This window comes from Amborella trichopoda, chromosome 1 (assembly GCF_054954075.1).
Source record: "Amborella trichopoda isolate Santa Cruz 75 chromosome 1, AtrichopodaSantaCruz75HAP2 v2.0, whole genome shotgun sequence".
NCBI classification, from domain to species: Eukaryota; Viridiplantae; Streptophyta; class Magnoliopsida; order Amborellales; family Amborellaceae; genus Amborella; species Amborella trichopoda.
In genome coordinates this window covers 45,044,906-45,068,807 of record NC_142336.1, presented here as the reverse complement: position 1 = coordinate 45,068,807, position 23,902 = coordinate 45,044,906, and the positions used below count along the sequence as shown (strand labels likewise).

The 23,902-nt window shown below is 35.3% G+C and overlaps 1 protein-coding gene across 2 annotated transcripts in view; it reads left to right on the top strand.

Moving 5' to 3' along the window:
* Positions 1–23,902, top strand: part of LOC18442216 (protein SEEDLING PLASTID DEVELOPMENT 1) — a 33,989-nt gene that overhangs the window by 6,315 nt on the left and 3,772 nt on the right. For both annotated transcript variants that reach the window (XM_088867410.1, XM_006852439.4), the window contains exons 3-6: positions 8,460–8,610; positions 9,192–9,383; positions 19,364–19,526; positions 19,692–19,915. In XM_088867410.1, the coding sequence (XP_088723536.1) occupies positions 8,578–8,610; positions 9,192–9,383; positions 19,364–19,526; positions 19,692–19,915 (612 nt within the window). In that variant the 5' untranslated portion in view covers positions 8,460–8,577. The remainder of the gene's footprint in view (positions 1–8,459; positions 8,611–9,191; positions 9,384–19,363; positions 19,527–19,691; positions 19,916–23,902) is intronic.

Sequence of the window (23,902 nt, the reverse complement as noted above, 5' to 3'; positions counted from 1 at the left end):
GTGAACAGTAGCGCATGGACAACAACTGTGAAAAGTACCATAAATAGTACTTATGAATAGTAAAAATAGAAAAAAAAAAGAAAAAAAAAAGAAAACCCTAGAATTCCAAAAAAACTTAAAATTCTAAAAATAAATCAAAATATAGATCCTTTAAAATTGAATAAAAATAAAAAATAAGCATAGGTTTTCCCACCATCATTAAGTCGTTCATAAATAAGACAAAGAGGTATGGGCTCAATATTGACCCTAGATGTACACCTATTGTTACTGAAAACTCACTTGTCTCTTCACTAGTTGTTCACACACTAGTTATCGCTCCCTTATACATATCTCCCACCAAGTCAATATAGTGTTTGGAGACTCATTTCTTTTCTAACACCTATCAAATCAAATCTCAAGGTACTCTATCATAAGTTTTGTCTAGATCATTAAAGATCATGTGAAGGTCTTTTCCATTCGTCCTAAACTTCTCAATCAATTATCTAAGTAGGAAAATAGCCTTAGTTGTTGACTTGCGTGGCATAAAACCGAATTGGTTTTTTGATACATTTATTTCATGCCTTAGTCGTTGCTCAATCATTCTCTCCTACAGCTTCACAATATGACTCATAAGTTTGATCTCTCGATAGTTCGCACAAATCTCTATGTCTCATTCGTTCTTGTAGATAGGTACCACAATACTTTTCTTGGTTGTGATAGAGGTTTGTTCTTGTAGAGGTTTGTTTTTGTGGTACCACAAGCTGTAGAACAGTACCTATTGATACTTTTCACTTGTGGTACCACAAGCTGTAGAACAGTACCTATTGATACTTTTCACTTGTGGTACTACAAGTGAAAATTATCGATACCATTAATAGCTTGGTTGGCGAGTTAATGCCAATCTTTCCCATGTACTTCCAAACCTCTATCAGGATACAATCTGGTCTTAAAGCCTTTCCTATCTTCATCCTCTTCAAAGTTTTTTTCACTTTCGATATCCTAATCTTACGAATGTATCTACAACTAAGGAATAACTAAAGGGAAAAGTTTATATAAGGTTGCAATCTTAAAATGTAGAAATATGGATGCATCTCATAAATCTATCGGTAAATGTTGTTTTAATATTGAAAAACCCTCTAATTGATCATCTCGTCATCGAGATGTGTGACTATGAAAAAAAAAAGGATTCTGAGCCCCAAAAATGGATCATCTCACAACACATTATCTAGACCGTCCATTTTCAAGATTTTTATTTTTTTATAGATCTACTTGATTTTAATATTTTTGGAGTTTAAAATTTTATAATTAGATTTGAAAATAGATTTTGAGATATTCTTAATAATATTGTACATAAAAATTATATGTTATGATAAAATTTGAAGGTGCGTCTTACATGGATTGTTTAAGGTTGAAGCCTTAATTAGAAATCGTAAATTCTTTTTTAGAAGCTTGAAATGTCCAAATCAACTATAGGGATAAGGGTCATAGTCTTGAAGAAATTTATGATTTAAGCTTCGGATCACCTCAATTGGACAATAAAAAGTTATGTCTTCAAAAGTTGGCAGTGTCATTCTCCATTGGTTGAGGAAAACTTGTCTATAAGTTTTGAAACGATGAGGCCTACCTTGAACGTTTTTCTTCTTCATTCTCATTCCTTGTCGCTCTTTAATTGTAACTCATATGTTATATATGTTGACTCTTTTGAGAATGTCTTGAGGCAAGGATCTGTGCATGTTGACGAAGAATCTAGATCAGTGCATCTTATTTTCTTTGGTTCTTCCATGATTTTGTCTTCTTCCTTTGATTCAACAATGTCTTTAGTTAAGGAATTGTCTTTGTGGGGGAAGGAATTAGGTATTGTCTTCTTCCTTTGATTTTGTCTTTGTGATCTAACTAATTTTAGAACCTTTAGATTCTAAAGCATCTCTCCAAAGTTATAACTTCGCGTTTACATTGTTTTTAGTCTCATCAATCAAAGCTATGTCATTTGGAAATAACATACAACACGGGACCTCATCTTGTAGATATCTAGTTAACTTGTCCATTATCAAAGCAACGAGATATGTGCTCATTGCTGGCCCTTAAGGTAGGCTTATTGTCACTAAATATTACCTTGTCTCTTTACTAGCTGTCCTCACATTAGTTAGTGTTCCCTTCTATGTATCCTTAACTATGTCAATATATCTTCTTGAGACTCCTTTCTTTTCCAGCGCCCACCAAATTATCTCTTTATCTTGAGGCGCCTATCATTTGCTATTTCTAAATCGATAAAGACCATGTGGAGGTTTTTTCTTTTCCCTCGAAACTGTTCAATCAATTGGTCAAGTAAGAAAATAGCCTCAATTGTTGAGCTCCCTTGCATAAATCCAAATTGATTTTTTGATACACTCATTTCATGTTTTGGTCTTTGCTCAATCTCTATCTCCCATAACTTCATAGTGTGATTTATAAGTTTGATCCCTCAATATCTCGTACAACTTTGTATGTCTCCTTTGTATTTGTAAATAGGTACCACAATATTTTCCTTCCATTCATCCTGCATTTTCTTTGTTTTCAAAATCTTGTTGAACGAGAACAACTTAGTCAATGCCATTCTCTCCTATGCACTTCCAAACTTCTATTAGTATGCCATTGGTTCCTAAAGCCTTTCCTATCATTATTTTTCTCAAAGCTTCTTTTGCTTCATATATCTTAATCCTACGAAAGTATTTATGACTTTCGACTTCATTCATCTGAATGGTTCCTCCTAACGTTGAGCTCCCAAGATTGTTGCCATTTAACAATGGTTGATACTAGATTCTTCACTTTTCATTGACCTCATCATCCTTCATCAATATCCTATGATCCTCACTCATAATGCATAGGGGATAACAAACCAAATGATAAGACAACAATTATATGCATGATCCTCACTCATAATGCATAGGGGATAACAAACCAAATGATAAGACAACAATTATATGCATGATCCTCACTCATAATGCATAGGGGATAAATGTCATAGCAACTTGTGCTTATGCAAAATCCATTATGAAGTGGTACCGGGTACATCAATGGTGTTTGCTTGTGGACTCAATATTGATGGTCTCATCAGATACTAAGAATGGAGTAGATGCTGAGGCAGTGCAATATTTGTTGTATGGTGACCATTTCAGTAAGCTTTATGTGCATGGGCCTTGTGTCATGGAGATTGCCTTTAATGTCAGTGGATTGCTTAGGAAAATATGACCTCCACCTCGGGGACTTTGGATTTTATAAGGGATTAATTAGTGTCTTGGAACAGCCACGTAATCAACAGTTGTTCATGTGCCTAGAAAGGCCAATTCTTGGCCGGTATTTAGCTTGTGTAGGTTTCTTGAGGAAAGGACTTGGGATTGCTGATGCAGTAGGGTGTGTTATAACCATTAGGACTGGTTATTCGGTTGGGTTGACACACTGAATTGGCAGGTCGACCCTACCTTGGTCGGGGTTTAGTTCTGGCTTCTGGACAGGCTGGTTAGGTCTGGATCCAGAAGTATGGACCTTACTATTGGGTGGGGCCTACTTCAGGTTTGACTCACACTTAATTAGGTTTGGTCAGACTTGGCTGACCCGATATATCTATATACCATTTGTATTTTTATACAATGAAAATTGTATAATATTATAATATATGTATATGTTTGGGTGTGTTTTTAGACAGTTTCAAATAAGGAAATGGTCATATAGTCCTACACTCACAAAAGTCATGATAATGACTTCTGAATGAGCTAGAGCTTTGGATATACCCTTGAAACGGTAGTGTAGGTCTATATTCTGATAATCATAAATTTTGACGTTAATCTTGATGGGTTTCCAAAGTTTGCCTTGACCTGTCCCTATGCATGTGTGAGCCTGATGGCGAACTTTTCAAAACTGGTCCATATGGTTTCCAAATGATCAAAACTAAGGTTGTATGCTATTGCAGTGGCTTTTCAAAGTTCACCGCAAGATGCACCTATGAACAAGGGGGTGCTCGTGGTGAACCTTTGATTTGAAACTGGATAATGTCCAAATTACCCAAAACTTGTAGAGAAGCTTGGTGTTTTGTGTTGACCTTTGTTTTGTGTTAACCTGATGGAAGGATTTTGTGAAGATTGGATGCAATTTAAAGAGGAGTTTAAATCGCACCGCGAGCCACATGTATTCTAGCTGTGAGCTTGTGCTGAATTTTCATATTAAGCTTTAATAACTATGGAATTGGGAGTACAATTTATGAATATGCCTGTATAAGACCTAAAGAGGCCATGGTATGAATTTCATGATGTTTGGTTTCACATTTATATGATTTCCAAAAGTTCACCGTGAGCTCTATGCCTTGGTCCACACGTTTGTGGCGAACTATTGAGTTCTTGATTCCTAAACTCTAAATTGACAAGGGTTTGTTCAAGAATGATGTAGAAATCCTTAGTGAATATGCTTAGAACTTATTTGATGAAATATGAACGAAGCCTAAATTAATGAAACTAGGGCAAGCATGAAACGCCTTTCCTTTTTGAAAGTTCAAATTCAAGATTCCATCATGATTTGGATAGACTTCACATGGGGCGATCCTAAAAATAAAGGAAAGTGATTGTATATGATTTCCCTGAAGAATATTTCCATTTTTATGAGAAACTCAAGATTGGATAAAAAATTATGCGAAGACTCTATGAACTTGAACAGGTTTTGGTAAATAAAAGCCTAATCTTCAAAGTTCCTGCAATATAAAGCATGATTCGTGGTGCAACCGGTGTCATTATATCGATATCTTGATGGTTAATCAAGTTCATAACTTTTCAAGAGCCATATGCTTTCCATATGAGAGCGATTTTAAGGTTATTAACATGATTCTCAGTTTGGGTTGACCTCGAACTTTCCAAATTCAGATAAGTTATGATGAAAATCTAGGATTTCATGTTCGAAAATGAATGAAATATCTGGAAATTGATTTTCTCATGTCCCTTGAATGTAGAAGACTTTAGAAGCAGAAGATTTGGAGAAGAAAAGTCTCCAAATTTGATAAAGATTCTTCCTTGTTCAATGAGACTTAGTGATGCAGATCAAAATTTGGTGGTTACAAATTTTAATTTTATTTTTTGTTAATTTTATTTTTATAGATGTGGGTAGACTTGTTTATTTTTTATTAGAGTTAATTGTTTTTTAGAAATAGGATTAGTATGATTTTTTTTTAGTTTCGTTGATAAAGTTTGTTTTTTATAAGTTGGCTTAGGAAGGTCGAGTTCTATTTCGCGGTTCGTATTTTCTTAGGAAAGCAAATAAGAGAAGAGATTGTTTTTGGTAGGAGTGGGGATAGGAGGTCACGTTTAGGAAAGTTTATCTATTGTAGTAGTTTGGGGTACATGGTGTTTGTCTTTAGTTATTAGGATATATATTTTCTTTGTTATCTTTTTTTAGTAGTTATCTTTAGAGTTGTGAATGTAAACCTTATAAAAAGAGCACGTAAATTGTAATTAGGAGATTGAATTTTATGAATGAAAAAAAAGGTGATCTTTAAGATCGTGGAGAGTGAGAGGCCCCTTTGTGGGTGTTGTTTCTTCTCTTGAGTTTGGTCTGTGTCGGACTACTTGGATCCGCGCGTTTTATTCTTTCTTCTTGTGATTACCTTCTTGTTTTTATTTCTCTCTCTAGAACGAGGTTAATTTGTCTGGTGGTATTCATCGATAAATTTTATAATGCGTCAGGTGGTATTAGAGCGTAGCCGATTCTTATAGATTGTGGTATTCGTCGATTGGCATCATGGCTCGTAGACAAGATCTATGGTCGGGTATCGGGACTCATCCCATCCAGCGAGAATGAAACCTCCGAGCTCTCCGAGAGATGGAGAATAAAAGTTTGAGAAGGCAGTTAGAAGAGTTGACCTTGCGCTTGGCACAAAAACTAGCTTCAACAAACTATGCTGACGGTAGTGAGTCGGATGCTATTTTTGAGAACCTGTTCCATGCCAATGCTCTGTGTCAGGAGCCTCATGGTCGAGAGAATTATCTATTTCCTCATAGTCGGGAAATTGATCTACCTAAGTTTGATGAAGAACCAATTGAAGATGAAGAATGTGTAGTTTTAGATCTTCAATTGCAATCATCGTTCTTGGATGTCACAGGTTAGCCCATCTTTGATGAAGTTCTTGTTTTTGATGAAGAACAAGATGAAAGGAAAGAAGTTATCCTAGAGGGAAAGAAGTTATCCTTGAGGCAGCAAGAATATCCAATTTCCTTATCGATGGAGAGGTGGAAAATCAAGATATTGACTTGATCCCAGAGGAGATCGAGCCTATGGAGGTGTATAACAAAGAAACAAAAGCATACATGATGCTCCAAGGTGCAGTTTGAGCAATTTCAGAAGTGCATTTGGCCGAAAAATCGACATTCGACGATTCTTTCCTCAAGGGTTTCTCAGTTTCTATGCACAATTGTTATGCCTTGATCAACACAGTAACCCACAGGTCACACGATCGTATTTGTATTGTTCGAGTTGAAGATCGGGTTGAAAAAGGATGCGAGAAAAATTTGATCCTATCGCATTTTAAAACTCGAGGACGAGTTTTCTCCAACTAAGGGAGAATGATGCAGATCAAAATCTGACGGTTACAAATTTTAATTTTATTTTTTTGTTAATTTTATTTTTAGAGATGTGGGTAGAATTTTTTATTTTTTTATTAGAGTTAATTGTTTTTAGAAATAGGATTAGTATGAGTTTTTTTTTGGTTTAGTTGATAAAGTTTGTTTTTTTATGAGTTCGTTTAGGAAGGTTGAGTTCTATTTTGTGGCCCATATTTTCTTAGGAAAGCATTTAAGAGATGAGATCGTTTTGGTAGGAGTGGGGATAGGAGGTCACGTTTAGGAAAGTTTATCCTTTGTATTAGTTTGGGGTACATGGTGTTTATATTTAGTTATTAGGAAATATATTTTGTTTCCTATTTTAAACAAAGTGTTATCTTTTTGTGTTGGGTTGAAACTAGAGGTCACGTAGATGGAAGTGATTTAAATTAGATTTATTTATCATTTTCAGTTTTTAGTAGGGAATATATATTAGGGTTATCTATTGTGATGCAAAACAAGTTCTTTCCTTATTTTGATAAGCGCATGGTCACGTGAGGTTGGATAAATTCTTTGAGTTTAAAAAAAAATGCAAATTGTAAAGTGTTTATAAAAGGATACGCATACATGTAAGGGGGGATTGAATTTTGATTAATAAAGAAAGGGTTTTCTTGGAGAGAGAGAGGCCCCTTTGTGGGTGTGTTTTCTTCTCTTGTGCTTATGGGCATGTGTCGGAATACTCGTATCTGTATGTTTTCGGAATACTCGTATCTGTGTATTTTGTTCTTTGTTCGTGTGATTTCTTTCATGATCTTTATTTTTCTCTCTTAAGTGCTGTTAATTTCCAGGTGGTATTTACCGGGAAGTTTACTGAGATATATTTTGTTTCCTATTTTAAAGGGAGTGTTATCCTTTTGTGTTGGGTTGAAACTAGAGGTCACGTAGATGAAAATAATCTAAAATTAGATTTAGTTATTTTAGTTATCATTTTTTGTTTTTAGTAGGGAGATATATTAGGGCTATCTTTTGTGATGCAGAATAAGTTCTTTCCTTATTTTGATAGGCACATGGTCACGTGAGGTTGGATAAGTTAATTTTTTGAAGCATTGTGTGAAGAAACTCCGGGGAGGAAAACCAGCTAGGCACCTTTTGATTATGAGCAAGATATATGGAAATTCAATGATTTCTGCTGTTGTATGTCTATACTTTTTCTTTCTTTGAAACTCGATAACTCTTTGTAACCATGGATCAAAGGTGTTCCTTTTAATATAAAGATTGGATGTAAACGAAACAAGTTGCTCACGAGCTCTTGAAACTCTTCCTATACTCAATTTTAATATAATTTTTTATTTTATTTTTATATGATCGAGAGCAAGTTTGATCCCTAGTTATGTACTATTCTTTGGTTTTCTTTGATTGGAGTTATATTTCCTTTTTCATACGTTAGTACACTTTTGGACAAATAGATGTAAGTTTTTAGTTTTTTTTGACCAGGAACCAACCCAACCTGCAGGGATCCAATTAACTTGGACCCAAACAGGTTCAGGTTGGGTCCTGGTCAAGCATTGAACCTTGTCGGGTCTGGTCCAAATAGGGCCCAATCCGATCCATTTACATCCCTATTAACTGCTTATTTGCATTTAGTTCTTTTTAATTTTAGAAGATGCAAATGTAAGAAGTGAGCAATTTAAATCTTTTTGAGTTGAAATTCTGATTGTGACTAATCTTCCGGGAATGTGGATTCTGTCACATAGAACTTCAAAAAAGAAATATTGTTTCCATATTTTGGTTCACAATTTATCTGATGATTGTAATATTACTGCTGTTTTCATTAGTGAAATGCAAGTATAAACTTCTAGCTAATCTAATGAGTATATGGATTGTTCCCATTTTGTACTAATGGACAAATGTCTAATTGTCTTTTAGGGAAGTAGCTAGGATATTAGCTGATGATTACAAGAAACGTGTAATCATAGTTGATACCTCAAATGAGATAGGTGGAGATGGGGATATTCCTCATGTTGGAATTGGAGGTGCTCGACGAATGCAAGTTCCAAATGCTGAAATGCAGCATAAGGTATTTAATAATAGTACTATTAAGTAGATATTTGTATTTTAATGGTATGCCATGACATGATAAAAAATTTCTTGGTTGGCTAAAACCAAAAACAGTTTATTCTTATCATTTGGAATAGGAACAGTTGAAAAACATCTGTCATATGGAATATTGTATGACCATTACTTTTATTGATCTGAAAGTTTAAGGTGGATGTATCCTATTATCAAAAGCAATTTGGGTGAGCTGTTGCCACTTAGGCAATGCTTGATTCTTTGATATGGCAAATGTTTTTGGGTTTAAATTGTTTATTGATGTCGATTCTTTGATAAGTATATTTATAGGCATATCTTTTATATATAGTTTATACATAGCCATACACACACCAATTTGCATATGGGTTGCCCCTCTTCAATGAGTGCAGAATAAGAAAAGGATGTAAATTATGCATCTATGTGCATGTGTAATTTAAGTGCAGTGGCTATGGCTCATTTTTTTGTTTACATAGTATAAGTGCTATAGTCAGTGTTCAGAGATATAATTTTTTTTCTTCCATTGTTTTAAAAATTCTGGTTTTAAGCTAACCTGTATTCTTGGTATAGGTACTGATTGAAGCAGTTGAGAATCATATGCCACAAGTAATTGTAATTGATGAAATTGGTACGAGACTTGAAGCATTGGCTGCAAGTACAATTGCACAGCGTGGAATTCAGCTCGTTGGAAGTGCTCATGGGGTGACCATTGAGAACTTGACAAAGAATCCTTCATTGGATATTCTTGTTGGAGGAATTCAGGTAATGACCAATTAATCTTTAGATGCATGTATATCATGTATCTCAAATATAGCCAAAGAAAGTGTGTCTAACACCATGGTATTAAACAAAACAAAGAGAAAATCTGTTTTTTTTTATATAACTAAGAGAAAATCTGTTCGTCAGAATCAGTTTTAGTTTCTTTAGATGTGATCTAGTCCAGTTTCCAATGATCTAGTCCATTTTCCAAAAAGCATGGAGATACATAATTTATCTTAGAAAACACTTTTTTGTGATTATTTGCAAAATAAAGATGTGCAACTTCGGTAACATCACATGACAAGCCTTCCTTTTCTAAATTTACCACTAACAAGAAAGCTTCCTTTTCTAGACTTGATGATGGCATAATGGTATGATCTACTTTCGCATAGTTCACTTTTATTTTTCAGTATGTGAAATTAGATTATACCATCTTACAAGTCTATAAAAAGGGACATCTTTTTCGATTGGTAAGTTTAGAAAAAAGGGTGCAGTTTGTATAGAGCTGAGGCTCTAGACAATCAAAGTAAAGCGCATCTTCAAATAGTGTCGAGAAATGTGGCTTCAATACTGGATATCTTTGTGATAGCCTTAAAATATATTTTTATCTTTAACTATAAAATTTAAAGCTTAAAAAAATAGTGTAGATTGAGTAGATCTATGAAAACTTGAAAATCTTGAAAATTGACGGTCCAAATATGCATTACAAGATGCACTATTTCCACAACTTGAAATCCATTTTGTTTCTCACGTCCATGCATCTTGATGTCGAGATGATCAATTTGAGGATATTTGGACATCAAAACAACCACTTCTAGTGATTTTTTTGAGGTGGGCTCTAATTTGATTGTTTAGAGCCTCAGCTCGATATAAAATTTTTCCTTTAGAAAAAGAACACTTATTATGTAATTTTTTTTAAATGTGATAACAACCTACTTCCAGAAGCAGATTAATTTTTTACCTACCAGAAAGAAAAAGAAAACAGTGAACATTGCCATGTTTTGTATTATTTCACAAGTGTCCTTCCATTATACATTCAAAGTTCAATGAGATGAAGCAGTAGATTGTTATAAACACTCTAAGATGGTGACCTTATGCTCTATGGAAATGATACTTTGTTATCTCTAAGGCTGGTGATGTGCATATGCTTCAGATAGTTACTGAAGTTCTATTCTTTCATAAAAAGTCGTTCCTCCCCACTAAAGTGAACAAAACTTTTTTTGATGAAAATTGTAAGCTTATCTCCTGCATGATAATGACTTGCTTTTTGATTTGAGGCTACCTTTCAAAGTTGTTTATAAATATAAATATATCAGTCGAGGCAACTTCATCAAGAAGCACCTGTGAATTAGGTGGATATTTGACAGGCCTCTTTTAGGTTTCCATCAAACCAGGTCGTATTTTACGTCATATGAGTTGGCTGGTACTCTCTTTCTCAAGTCCTTGAGTGCAAGGAAAGAAGCAACTCTTCCATGCTCGCAAGAATATGCATGTGTTATGGTAAATAGAAACTAGTAGTAAATTTATTTAGGGTGTGCTTGGTAATTCGAAGCTGGAAACATCCAGAAATTGTAATTTGTTAGCCATAATTGTGGATACTTGGTAAGGGAACATAGTGCTCGATAACCCATCTGGGATCTTCGGAATTTTGGTAACCCGTGTTTGAAGAAACCTGGGACCACAGAAACTTCGAGACCTGAAAATTGGCTAATTTTAATTGTTGATTAAAATTTTCAGCAATGAGATGGTGACATTTGTTTAGTGAATAAGATTTTAATTGTCATATGTAATCCATGTTATGTTTTACAAAATGGATAGTTCAGATCACATAAAGAATAGCCCATCCATAGTACGGCTCAAACATAAAAAAATGATCTCATGAAACTTAATAGTACAATCAATCCCTGTTGAAAATGATATGCTATGTTTGTTCTCCAAAGCTTTTTTTTTTTTTTTGATAATTTCTCCAAAACTAATGTTAAGAGCTGAGAAAATATGTTTTTTAATTTAGAGAGAGGTAGACTTAAGAGCTGAGAAAATGCATTTTTTAGTAGAGAGAGAGAGCGAGAGGAGGGGGGGGGAGGGGGGGAGGGGCAGAGATTATGTAAGAGACAGATTTTGACTGGTTTGCACAACATATAGCATGAATGCGATTCAAATTCAGTTTCAAACACCCCATTTTTGTAGAAACCATTCAACTAAATAAACACTCAATTCTGATATGATTTTCACAACTGACACAATCAAAATCTAGGAGACCTCACATGGTAATGATAAATCGACAATTCAACCCACACTGGTTTCTAAACCAATTCAGAGATGCCCCCTAATACACGACAAATTAAGAGTACAACACTTTAACTAAGGCAAACAAGTATTACTTAGAAGCCATCTAAAGTCCAAACATAACATTATAGTGATTCGCAGTCATGCCACATTTGGGCTTCAATTTCCTCTCAAAATCATACAACCTTCTAATTGTCCTTGCTGTAAGTTGATTGTTGATTATGCTGACCTTGATGGTTTATCACATTTGCTACTTCTTCTAATGTCCGCTCTTGAAATTCTATCTCATCTCAAGCTCTTTTGCTCTCATCATCATGGTACAGTTTTGCAAGAAGTAGCTGTGACAATAAAGATCTTAAACTTATGTATTGAAAGGATATTGAAATTTCTTTAGAATTAGAAAATGCACTTTTGCATTCCATGGCGCAAAAGTGCATTCCACAACATTTTTCAATTTTGAATGCCAATGATTGAATGACTCTTGTGGGTCTTGTGGAGCCAGATTCATCGTTATCATCATTATCATCATCATCCGAGCTTATTCCAACTATTTGGGATCGGCTACACAAATCTTGTTTTGTAATTCTGCTCTATTAAGGGTGATGGAGGGAAAAATTATATTTATTTTTAATTTCTATTTAATTTTAAAGGATATATATTTTGATTTTAGTTTTAGGATTTATTTTTAGAATTTTTAGTTTTAAGAATTCTAAGGTTTTTATAGTTTTTTTTTTTTTTATTTCATTGCTGGACTAGTTAGGGGATTTTTAAATATTTTAATTGAAGTTAAAGAGTTTAGTTTCAAGTTATACTTAAGTTATGACCTTTTGGTCAAAAGTTAATTATATGGACCAATATTGTCAAAAACAACAAATTTTCAATATAAATAAGGGCATGGATGGAGGCATTCATGTATTCCTTTTTAAGAAAAGAAAGACTTTGTCTTGTATAAGAAGCCTAAGGCTTGAGCCCTAGGTAGGAGAAAACCTTAGAGTTTTCCTAAAATTGCTTGTATTTGGCTTGTTTCTTGCTAGTTTTATTGTTCTCCCAATTTCCCTTGCAACAAGTGGTATCAGAGCTCGTGATCTACACAGAAGTTACTGTAGCAAGTACGGAAGTTAATGTAGCACATACGGATTTGCTGTAGCGCTACTTTTTTTGGTGCCCTAGGTCAACAACAAAGAGGGAAAATTATAGTGGGGTCTAGGGTTTACTGATTTAAGCTTAAATTTTGTCAAAACAACATAGATCTCGCAGATTTCAACAATTTTTGTTGATTATTTGCCTAGGGTTTGTGATTTTGGCAAATTCATGGCAGCGAGAAGGGGCTGTAGAAGGGGATTTTTGTTGATTCGTTTTGTGATCCCATAAATGACATAATTGAAGAAATTAAAATGCAAGTTCAGCAGCTGACGTAGCAGTTTGCGAGCCTCAATAATGGGCAAGACGGTGATCTTTCAGCCCTAGAGGATCTTGAGTACAACCCTTTTCACTTTTACGTTCCGCATGTGGAGTCGGGTGATGAAGATAGTGACAGAAGACCTAGTTGTGGGGACCTAGATGTGGGGAACATCACTCTAGGGTTTTTGATTTGAAGGATGATATTTTTTATTTTGAAACAAATTGCATAGAAAGTCAACAATTGTTGATTGGAATTCACCACCAATCTTCGACATATACTCAGATGAACAACACAATTTCTTAGGAGATCTGATCCATGATAAGGATCAAGATGTTGGTGAAAATATTTTGGAAGAAGGGGAAGAATATAGAGAGATGACAGGAGGAGGACTGATCAAAATTGTGCACTTTAAAGATCTCATCAATATTGAAGAGGTGGAGCGTTCAACAAATTTAGGGCATTGGAATCAGAGTAGTGCAGTGGAAGTGTGGTCGTCTCAATCGCAAATTATGACCTTGTTTTCAGAAAGTGATCAAATAGATATTGAGAAAACCTCTGAAGGCCAAAAAATTGAGTTCAGAGTATCTTACATGATTTTTAATGGGACTTCATGAATAACTGAATTTGATCAATTTGCATGGATTCCTCTATGCATATCAGAATCCATTTCTTGGGGAATTTTTTTTATTTCGAATAATATTTAAGCTAATAAAGAAAAAGAAGGTTAAAGAAGGTGGTTTTGATGCTGAATTCATCTTAGCACACTTCAAAACTTGAGGATGCGTTTTCTCCAACAAGGGAAAAATGATGGAGGAAAAAATTATATTTATTTTTTATTCTATTCAATTTTAAAAGATGTATATTTTGATTTTAGTTTTAGGATTTGTTTTTAGGATTTTTAGTTTTTCAGAATTCTAGGGATTTTATAGTTTCTTTTATTTATTTCATTGTTGGACCAGTTAGGGATGTTTTGGATATTTTAATTGAAGTTAGGGAGTTTAGTTTCAAATTATATTTAAGTTATGACTTTTTGGTTAAAAGTTAATTGTTTGGACAAATATTGTCTAAAATAATTATTTTTCAATATAAATAAGGGCATGAATGGGTTGGAAAGTCATTCATGTAATCCTCTTTAAGAAAAGAAAGACTTTGTCTTCTAAAAGAAGCCTAAGGTTTATGCCCTAAGTGGGAGAAAACCTTAGCGTTTCTCCAAAATTACTTGTATGTGACTTGTTTCTTGTTAATTTTGTTGTTCTTTCAATTTCCCTTGCATCAAAGGGCCATACCTCAGTCAGATCATAAGTCCTAATATCTCTTGCCACTACTTCCATCCATATTCTCTTGCGCCTTGCCCTTGCTCTTTTTGTTCCTTCCACTTGAACCAAATTGCCCCTCCTAACCGAAGTTGTTCCAGATCAACGCTATATATGGCCAAGTCATCTAAGTCTACTTCCCCTCATTGCCCTTTGGAATCAGCCTTAAATTATCTCTAATGTAATTATTCCAAATTCTATTCTCTTATCTTGCCAGTCATCTATTTGACCATCATCATCTTCACTATACTCATTTTTATGGATATGTTGTTTCTTGATCGACCAACATTCTGTTGTATAAAGCATAGCTAGTCTTATTGGCATCCTTATGCTAGTCTTATCGGCGTTCTATTAAACTTCTCGTTTAGTTTCATTGGTATGTGGTGGACACATAAAACTCTTGAAACACATCTCCACTTTGGCCATCCAACTTTAATTCTATATGCGACGCCTTCCTCAATCTCTTCATTCTCATAGGTTATTGATATCAAATATTAAAAATAATCTCTTTTAGGAACTTCTTGGCCATCAATCTTTAACTAGTGTCTCATTTCTATTCTTGTTATTACTAAACTTATGTTCCATATATTATGTTTTAGTTTCACTAATTTTAAAACCTTTAGATATGCGAGTATCCCTCCAAAGTTCTAACTATGCGTTAATGTTATCTCTAGTCTCATCAATCAAAACTATGTCATCCGGGAACAACATATACTATGGTACCACATCCTGTAGATGTCTAGTTAACTTGTCCATAACTAAAACAAAGAGATATGGGCTCAATGCTGACCCTTGGTATGGGCCTACTAGTTGTCGTCATATTAGTTAGCACTCCCTCGTACATATCTCTCACCATGTTGATATATTTTCTAGATTCCTTTCTTTTTCCAACACCCACCAAATTAATTCTCTAACTACCCTATTGTATACTTTCTCTAAATCAATAAATTCCATTTAGAAGTCTTTTCTCTTATCCCTAAACTTCTCAATCAATTGTCTAAGTAAGAAAATAACCTCAGTTATTTATCTCCTTTGCATAAAACCAAACTGATTTTTTAATACTCTCGTTTCATGTCTTTATCGTTGCTTAATCACTCTCTGCCACAACTTCATAATGTGGCTCATAAGTTTGATCCATCGATGGTTTGTACAATGTTTTATATTTTCTTTTTTTCTTGTATATAGGTCCTACAATACTTTTCTTCCATTAATTTGATATTTTCTTTGTTCTCACCATCTTTATGAACAAGTTGGTTAATCAGAATATGCCAATCTCTCCCATGTATTTCCACACCTCTATTGAGATATCATTTGGTCCTAAAATCCTTCATTTTTTCATCGTTTTCAAAGCTTCTTTCACGTTAAATATCCCAATTGTTGTATAGATCATCATCTGCTTTAAGCTTAGCCGTATTATTTTTGTATTCTTCTAAGTTTTGATCATTTCTATTCAATTGCCATGTTTTAAAACATGGTCGTTTTTCGCTTCTGGGATAGCCTTACAGTCTTTACATGATGGTCGATTTACCTTCTTAACTAGGAAGAAATCTGTTTGGCTTTGATATAATCCACTTTTATAAGTTAGTATGTGTTTCATCTTGCTTTTTAAAGTAGGTGTGTGTTGCTAGGTTGTATGCCATAGCAAAATCAAGGATAGCATCACCCATCTCATTTTTTTCCTCAAATCTATATCCTCCCTATACCCTTTCATATTCTCTATTATCTTTCCTACATGACCATTTAAATCCCTTCTTAGAAATGTTCTCTCACCATTTGGTATTCTTTGGACTTGCATCCATGTCCTCTCAGAATTATATTAATTGGAGCCTATCACCTACTCTCATAACATCTACTATTTTATCTTTTAAACCTTTGTCTACTATTATGCCTATGCCATTTTAGTTAGTACACAACCTGCTTTAAGAGAGACAAGCTTAGTTGCTTATTTCTATTGAAAAATGGCCCGAGCAGCAATATGATTTCACAAGGGTAAGAAAATCAAACTAATTAAGGCCTGAAAATATGAAAAAGCACCGCAGTCCCCCAACCAAAAAAATAAAAATAAATCAAAATTATAATCACAGTAAAAAGGAAGAAAATTGAGGAATCAAAATAAGATGGTTTTAAAACATTTTTCTATAATAAAAATGCAAAAAGAACAAAACAAGAACTAGGGCGTTGTAGAATCAGAGGAAAGCAAATAAATAAGTATAATAAATTGATGAATGAATGTGAAAGAAAGACCTATGTGACCTTTTGCCGGTGAATATAATTTTTATTTTATTTTTTTAATAATTGCCCTTTTTGCTTTGGCAAAAAGATCACTTACAAATGGTCTTATTACAATCAATAAATATTTCAAAATAAAGGCAACTAAACAATAAAATAAAACTCTACCACTTGATGTCATTTATACAACTAAGCACTATACTTAATATTATAGATAAATTTTCATGAAATAAAAGAAGATGTCGGAGATTATCTCAATCGGGCTTATTACACCCCACATCGAGTCACCAACATCCGATGGCGTGGGATCAGTGGTTTAGCTTCAATCTCGAACCGGGAAAGCTAATTTCGGCCAAACTGAGTAAGCACCCTTAAATCTCTACTAAACCCTAACCCTAAAATAATTTAGGTTTAACCCTAATTTCTCAACCCTTAGTATCTTTAGGTCAAGAGAGAGAGAGAGTAGGAAGCTTAGGGTTGGGGGTGTGCTTCCTATGGGTCTTAAGAGAGAGAGAGGGTTAGAGAGAGAAACCCAGAGGAGAGAGAGTGGGGCGTGCCCCTCTAGGAGAGAGATGAGAGAGAGTTGTGGGATAGAGAAGGTGTAGAGAATAGAGGAGGGTACATCCCTATTTATAGTGCAAAGTTAGGTTTAGGGTTTCTTAGGGTTTCTCATAGTTTGCCTCTTTCTTGAGATTGAATATGGACCGTTGATCGGGTGACTTGTGGGGTGAGAGATCTGAGCCATCCATTCCATAGATGGGCTATCAGCATTATGGAAGGTGTATGGACCATTATCCCCGTTTCCTTAAACCATTTCCCATCAATATATTTAAATAAATTAAATCGATTAAAATATCATGCATTCCATAAAATTGCATAATCCAAGTCATATATTCCATAAGAATATATCAAATAATATCAAGTTAATATATGCTATCTCATTTAGATAAGATATGGCCAATATTTACTATATTACAAATTGACCACATGTCATAAGATACACTTTCCAAACTTTTAAAACTTATCACAAAACAACCAAAAGGGATCCAAGGGGGTGGGACGTGCCACCCATATGTGGCACGTTTAGGCCCCACCTCTTGCCACATGGCCGGCCCATGTGCACTATGGGCTCTCATGAGATTTTATAAAAATTTTAAAATTAACGAAATAATTTTAAAAATTTATTTGAATTTTTATAACCTTGTAAAATGAATACCTTCATTTTTATAAGTCCAAAAAATTATAAATAAAATATTAAAAGACTCATAAAAATTCAAATTATAATCTAAAATAATCTCTATAATAACATGAACGCATTTAAATTAATATGATGAGAAATGGATTCATATGGTTCAAGAATTTCATCAGCGATCATGGGGCACTCTACCTTCAACTGTGGACTATAGACCACACTTGCTTTATCAAACCGACCCAGTGTTTCCCATGACCCATAGTTCAAGCAGGGGTTTATTAGCGGGTCATCAAAGTCTGGCCGATGAGCCAAGGGGTCACAATCCCAGTCTGTGGATTACAGGTCCTCCCTTAGAGACGAGTCAAGGTCACTACGACCTGATGCGACCACAACTCTATGGTGCATAGGGGTATCTCTCGCACATGCATACGCTGCACCCACAATTAGATATCTGGCTTTCTCGAACGATCTATCGATATGCATGCCGTGTGATGGATCATGGATGAGGTTTTGGTCTTCGTCTCTATAGGCCTACCATCACTCACAAGGGTCTCCGGTCCATCGGCTCACTCATCAAGGCATAAGCTCCGACTTCATTAAGGGATAACCTAGAACCCTTTTCAGTTTATTCTTTATGCCCAGGTACCTTGGGTTTTCTAATCGACTGGCCTAGATCGTCAAGTACAGTCTGGCATTAGCAAACATCATTTGCTTAGTATGGTCCCACACTCTCACTGAGTTTATGTTCTACTATAATAAATATTTTTCATTACACACTCATAAGGCATTTAAAGGTTACATAAACCCAACAGAATGAACCAATAACCTTACCCTATTAAAGATTATGAGCTGCTTGATTATGTAGCCAAAGGAATTGAAGAAGTTATGACACTCTTGTTGAAGATGGAGAGAGAGAGAGAGAGATTGAGAGAGAGAGAGAGAGAGAGAGAGAGAGAGAGAGAGAGAGAGAGAGAGAGAGAGAGAGAGAGAGAGAGATAGCTGTGCTTGTGAGTTTCTTTGGTTGGGATGGGGGTGGGTGTGTTTCATGCAGTTAGGGTTTTAGGGGTTGGGGTCATATATAGGCTCCGTCATGAGGGCGTGAGGAAGCGCGCTTAGGAAATGAAGTTTCCTGCTTGACCCCCCACCATGGAATATCCAAGTCCTCAGTTGTTGAGGACTTTAGACTTCCTAAGTCACAAAACACTGTAGAAAACCCATGTTATCAAACATTGTTTTTTTACAAAACCTAGAAGTTTCGATGCCATGCATGGAAACTCCTAATTACCAAAGAGTAACACAAAGTTTGATTCAAGCGGAATGGAGCTTCTGACTAAGAAGAAAATTATGCTTCAAATGTATGACTTATAAATTAATAATATCAAGAAATTTAGCCTGGGATTTTCCAATCATTTTTAATTTTTTCGATGCGTTCATGTTTCTCAAGAAATTATTGGCTCAAAGTGTATTCAAGACAATTTGGGAATTGTAGTCTTTCTTTGATTATGTAACTAAAAGAAATCTCTCAACTGTTACTGATCAGCGACTTTGACTATTGTTTAAGAGTGTTACTTTGGGGGATGAAGAAGCAAGCAAGAGAGGGGTCCAAAAGACTGTACTGGAGAGGGGAGGACCCCCAACATTTAGTTGTGCTGTGGAGATAATGTCAAAGACTGAATTAAGAGTACATCATAGTTTAGAAGCAACAGTTGATTCAATTCTTGCAGGTCTGGTTCTTTCATTTGATTATAACTAATGTTCTGTTCTTTATGATAACAAATATTCTGTCCTTTATAATGATGTAATGGTTTTTTTTTTTTTCTCATGTATGAGTGAATTCAGATTTGCTGTTTAGGTAGTTATTTTTTTCTTATTTATTGTTTACTCCACAGGTAGGTATCCTCATTTTGAAACTCGAAGAGTAAGTCGTAGAGGGATGCCATGCGAACCACATAATGTACAAGATGGCGTGTTTAGTGACCCTTCTTCCAAAAAAGTGGATGAATGCATCAAAGATGACTTTCATGACATTGATGCTCATGGCAGACTGCTCAATAAAACTACAAAACAAATCCATTTTGATGATATCAGGCCCATTCGGTTATACACATTCGGAGTATGCATTTCTTCACCATTTGTTAATGATTGTTAAGTAGCATTTTTATTTCTTTAACAATGAAAAGGAATTCATTGAATAAAATATTTTCATATATGGACTTTGGATTTATGTTGTATTGAGGTTTTAAATGGCATCTAATATTAGATCGGGGACATTGTAGTTATTTGTGCCATTTTCTATAACCTGTTCGATAGAGGTAAACCTCAATCATTTAGCCATGGGTATGTGATCACTTGCCTTGTGGAGCTTCATTTGGATAATTCATTGCTGATTGCTATGGTCACAAAGCATTGAGGTTGGAACTCTAGGTGTCTAAAGATCTGAAGACTGTAATGTAACATGGGGATCTGAAGTTCCAAAGACTGTTTACATTACATGTCTATGAAGACAAGTCTTTTTCTTTTTGAATGTGTATTATGAGAAATCTTGAAGTCTGATGTTACCTAAAAGACAATTAAATTCTAAAATATTTTCTTCTACTTAAAAATGACATTTTGGATATGAGGTTTTTGGATCTGCCGACAATTTGTTTGAAACCAGGGTTTTAAAAAATGCTGTTTTGGATCGGAATCGCTTGATCCTGATTGGAAATTGGAGAGGTCGGCCCAATTCCTCATATTGATCGGGTGCCTTTGTTCTGTCAGGGAACCAGGCGGTTTGGCCCGATTTTATTTTTATTTTAATTTAATTCTTTTCAATGTGTTTAAGATATTGAAATTTTTTTCTGTAAGAGAGGGGTGGTAGAGTGGCCCACCCCCCTCGTTGCAAAGCCATGCTTCCATCTCATGTCTTAAGCCGTGAGCCTCTTTTATAAGGTTGCCTCCATACTAGAGCTTCAAGACTCCCTAATGTGGGACTAATGAAAGCTAAGGGTACGCTTCCTCATACAAATAGGTAGTTTCCTAAATATCTGATTTGATTTTAATATGTGCAAAATTGAAAATTAGAAACTTGCTCCTATAAGACATTTCCTGTAAGTGGCTGTTCAAAACTTGGGTTAAGGAATTGAATCGTATTTATTCAAGGTGGTCTCTTAAATGTCTTTTAAAGGAAAAAAAGTAAAAACAAAGCAACATTGATATCATACATATAATGAAATCGTAGAGCATGCCAATACGCAAAGACCCTTTGGGTCAACTTCCATTCTAATTTAATTGGCTATTTTCTTCAAAATTATTTTTATGCCCTTGTGGGCAATGCAATTAGTCTACGCACCTCTCGTTCTCTTCTCTTTCATCTTTCCTCTCCTCTCTTTCTTTTCCTCTTCGTTTCTCTTTCTCTCTCTAGTTTTTACTATTAACGGTAGTGTTCATGACACTGTTCACATGGTATTGGAGTAGATCAGAATTGATCTTCTCCTTTTCTTGAACATTTTTTTTTAGAAAAGAAGAAAAGAGAAAAGTGAAGAAGGTAAACCCTAATCTCGTTGGGCGCTGATCTTGTCAAGAGGTATTCTGTTTTTTTGTGTGTGCAGGGCCAATATGATGGCCTGTGCGTACTGAGAATGTTTATGTTGCTGTAGTTTACCGTTGATGAAATGTCCCAAAATGTGTGGTTGAAGCAACAAGAGTCCTTGTGGATCATCGATGCCTGAATGATAAGTTTTCTCTTCATAACTGCTTGCAAATTGTTATTTGTGGAGTCCTTTGCCTTGGAAACTGCTGTTTTTGTGATTCAGTGAATTTATAAAGTTCAATTTAGTGTTTTAGGGCTCATAATTGTGCTTGACTTGATATATTCATGCATACCTTTTTTGTATGTTATTGTCTTTCCCTTATGGCTGAAGAAAGTAAGCCTAGAATTTCTACCATTAGAGACATGATAGGAATTCCAGCAACTACTGTCTATAAAGGTATTTCTAGGTGCAAGGGGAAAGATGGAGTTTTTGACTAAAGATGGACCAAAAGAGTCAGATAATGGTATGAGGAGTAACTTAAGGAAAAATATCAAATTATGACCTGGTTATGGAATAGTATGGAACCCAATGTGAGGGCTAATATAATGTTTTTTGATATTTCCAAGGAAGCGTGCGAGGCAGTAAATGAGATGTACCCTTTTGATGAAAATATTTCTCGAATTTATCAACTGTATGAGAGCATATTCCTTTTACAGCAAGGTGACAAGAGTCTTAGTGACTGTTATAGTACTTTTCGAGGTATGTGGGAAGGTAAACATGTATCAACCTTTGTCAAATTACATAGACCTTCTAAAGAAGCAAATGGAGGAATTTAGATTTGCAAAATTCTTGTTCCGCGTTAGTTCTTAGTATCATTCTGTTTGTGCCCAGATCTTAGCTAGTAGTGAAATTCCTTCTCTCAACAATATGTACGCACGTCTTCAACGAGTTACTATATCTACTGCCAATATGAGTGATGGATCTACCTTGACGTTCACAATGGTTGAGGTGACGATAGGGGCCATGGTGGTAGTAATAGTGGATGTGGCCATGATTAAGGGGGAATTGTGGTAGAGGCCGAGCAAACAGGAAGTTCACCCACTGTGGACGGACCAATCATGCGGAAGAAAAAATGTTGGGATAAGTTTTGTAAGCCCGCTTGGGCAAATGAGGCAGCTTATGTTTCTGAGAGTGATAAAATACATACAATTGGCTCCAGTAATTGGAGTGGGGCTGTAAATTCTACTAGTGATTCAGTTTTGTTCTTGCGTGAAGAATATGATAAGCTAATAAGGAATAGTCAACAACCACCTACTCATCTATCCTCTTCCAGTACCACTCTGGCAAATATAGGTACTTCTGCATTTCTTGCGTCTCAGAGGTCTTCTCCCTTGGCCATTGATTCAGTAGCCTCTAATCATATGACTGGTATGTCTTCTGTATTTTCTTCTCCCAATCAATTAGATTTCATTGCTTCTGTTACACATACTGATGGTTCTTTATCTAATGTGTTTGGGAAGGGCATCGTTTGTCTTACTCCTTCACTGTCATTATCCTCTGTTCTCTATGTTCTAAAGTTTCAATTTAGTTTGTTGTTAGTCAGTAAATTAACCAAATCTGTTCAATGTTCAGTGACTTTTTATCCTTCCTGGGCATGATAATGTTGATCTTCCGATAGCACTACGTAAAGGTCAGCAATCTTGTACTAAACATCCAATTGCTCATTTTGTTACATTTGAGAAACCAACTTCTTCTTATAGGAATTTTGCCTTAGCTCTTTCCTCCATCTCTATACCCAAGTCCTATCAAGAAGCTCTGTCACATATTGGATGGAAGAAAGCTATAGATGAGGAAATGGCTGCCCTTCAATCAAATGGCACATAGGAGCTTATTGATCTGTCGGCAGGAAAGGGGTCGGTTGGATGTCGTTGGGTGTATACAGCTAATTATCCTCCAGATGGGTATGTGGAGAGGTTAAAAGCTAGGCTAGCGGCCAAGGGGTATACACAAGCCTTTGGTATTGACTATTCCGAGACATTTGCACCAGTAGCCAAGCTTAATTCAGTCCAAGTGCTTATATATCTAGCAGCAAATAAGGGGTGACAACTGAGGCAGCTTAATGTTAAAAATGCATTCGTTCATGGTGATCTACAAGAAAAGGTGTGTATGGAGCAACCACTACGGTTTGTTGCTCAGGAGGAGTCAGACAAAGTATGTAAGGTAAGGAAAGCGATTTATGGACTGAAGTAGTCCCAACATGCATAGTTTGAGAAGTTTAGTGAAATAGTTATGGCATAGGGGTTTCGAAGGAGCCATGTAGTTCATTCAGTATTTATTTTTAAACAATCCACTAGAATTATTATCTTGGTGGTTTATGTTGATGATGTCATTGTTACATGGAGTGATCAAGAAGGAATTAATAAATTGAAGGGTTATTTGCGACGATATGTTCAAACAAAAGATTCGAGACAATTGAGGTAGCCATGTCCCCGTATGGTATCAGTTTGTCTCAAAGGAAGTATGTAACATATTTGTTGATAGAAGTAGGGATGTGGGGTGCTAAGCCAGTTTATTAGCAGACCCTAACA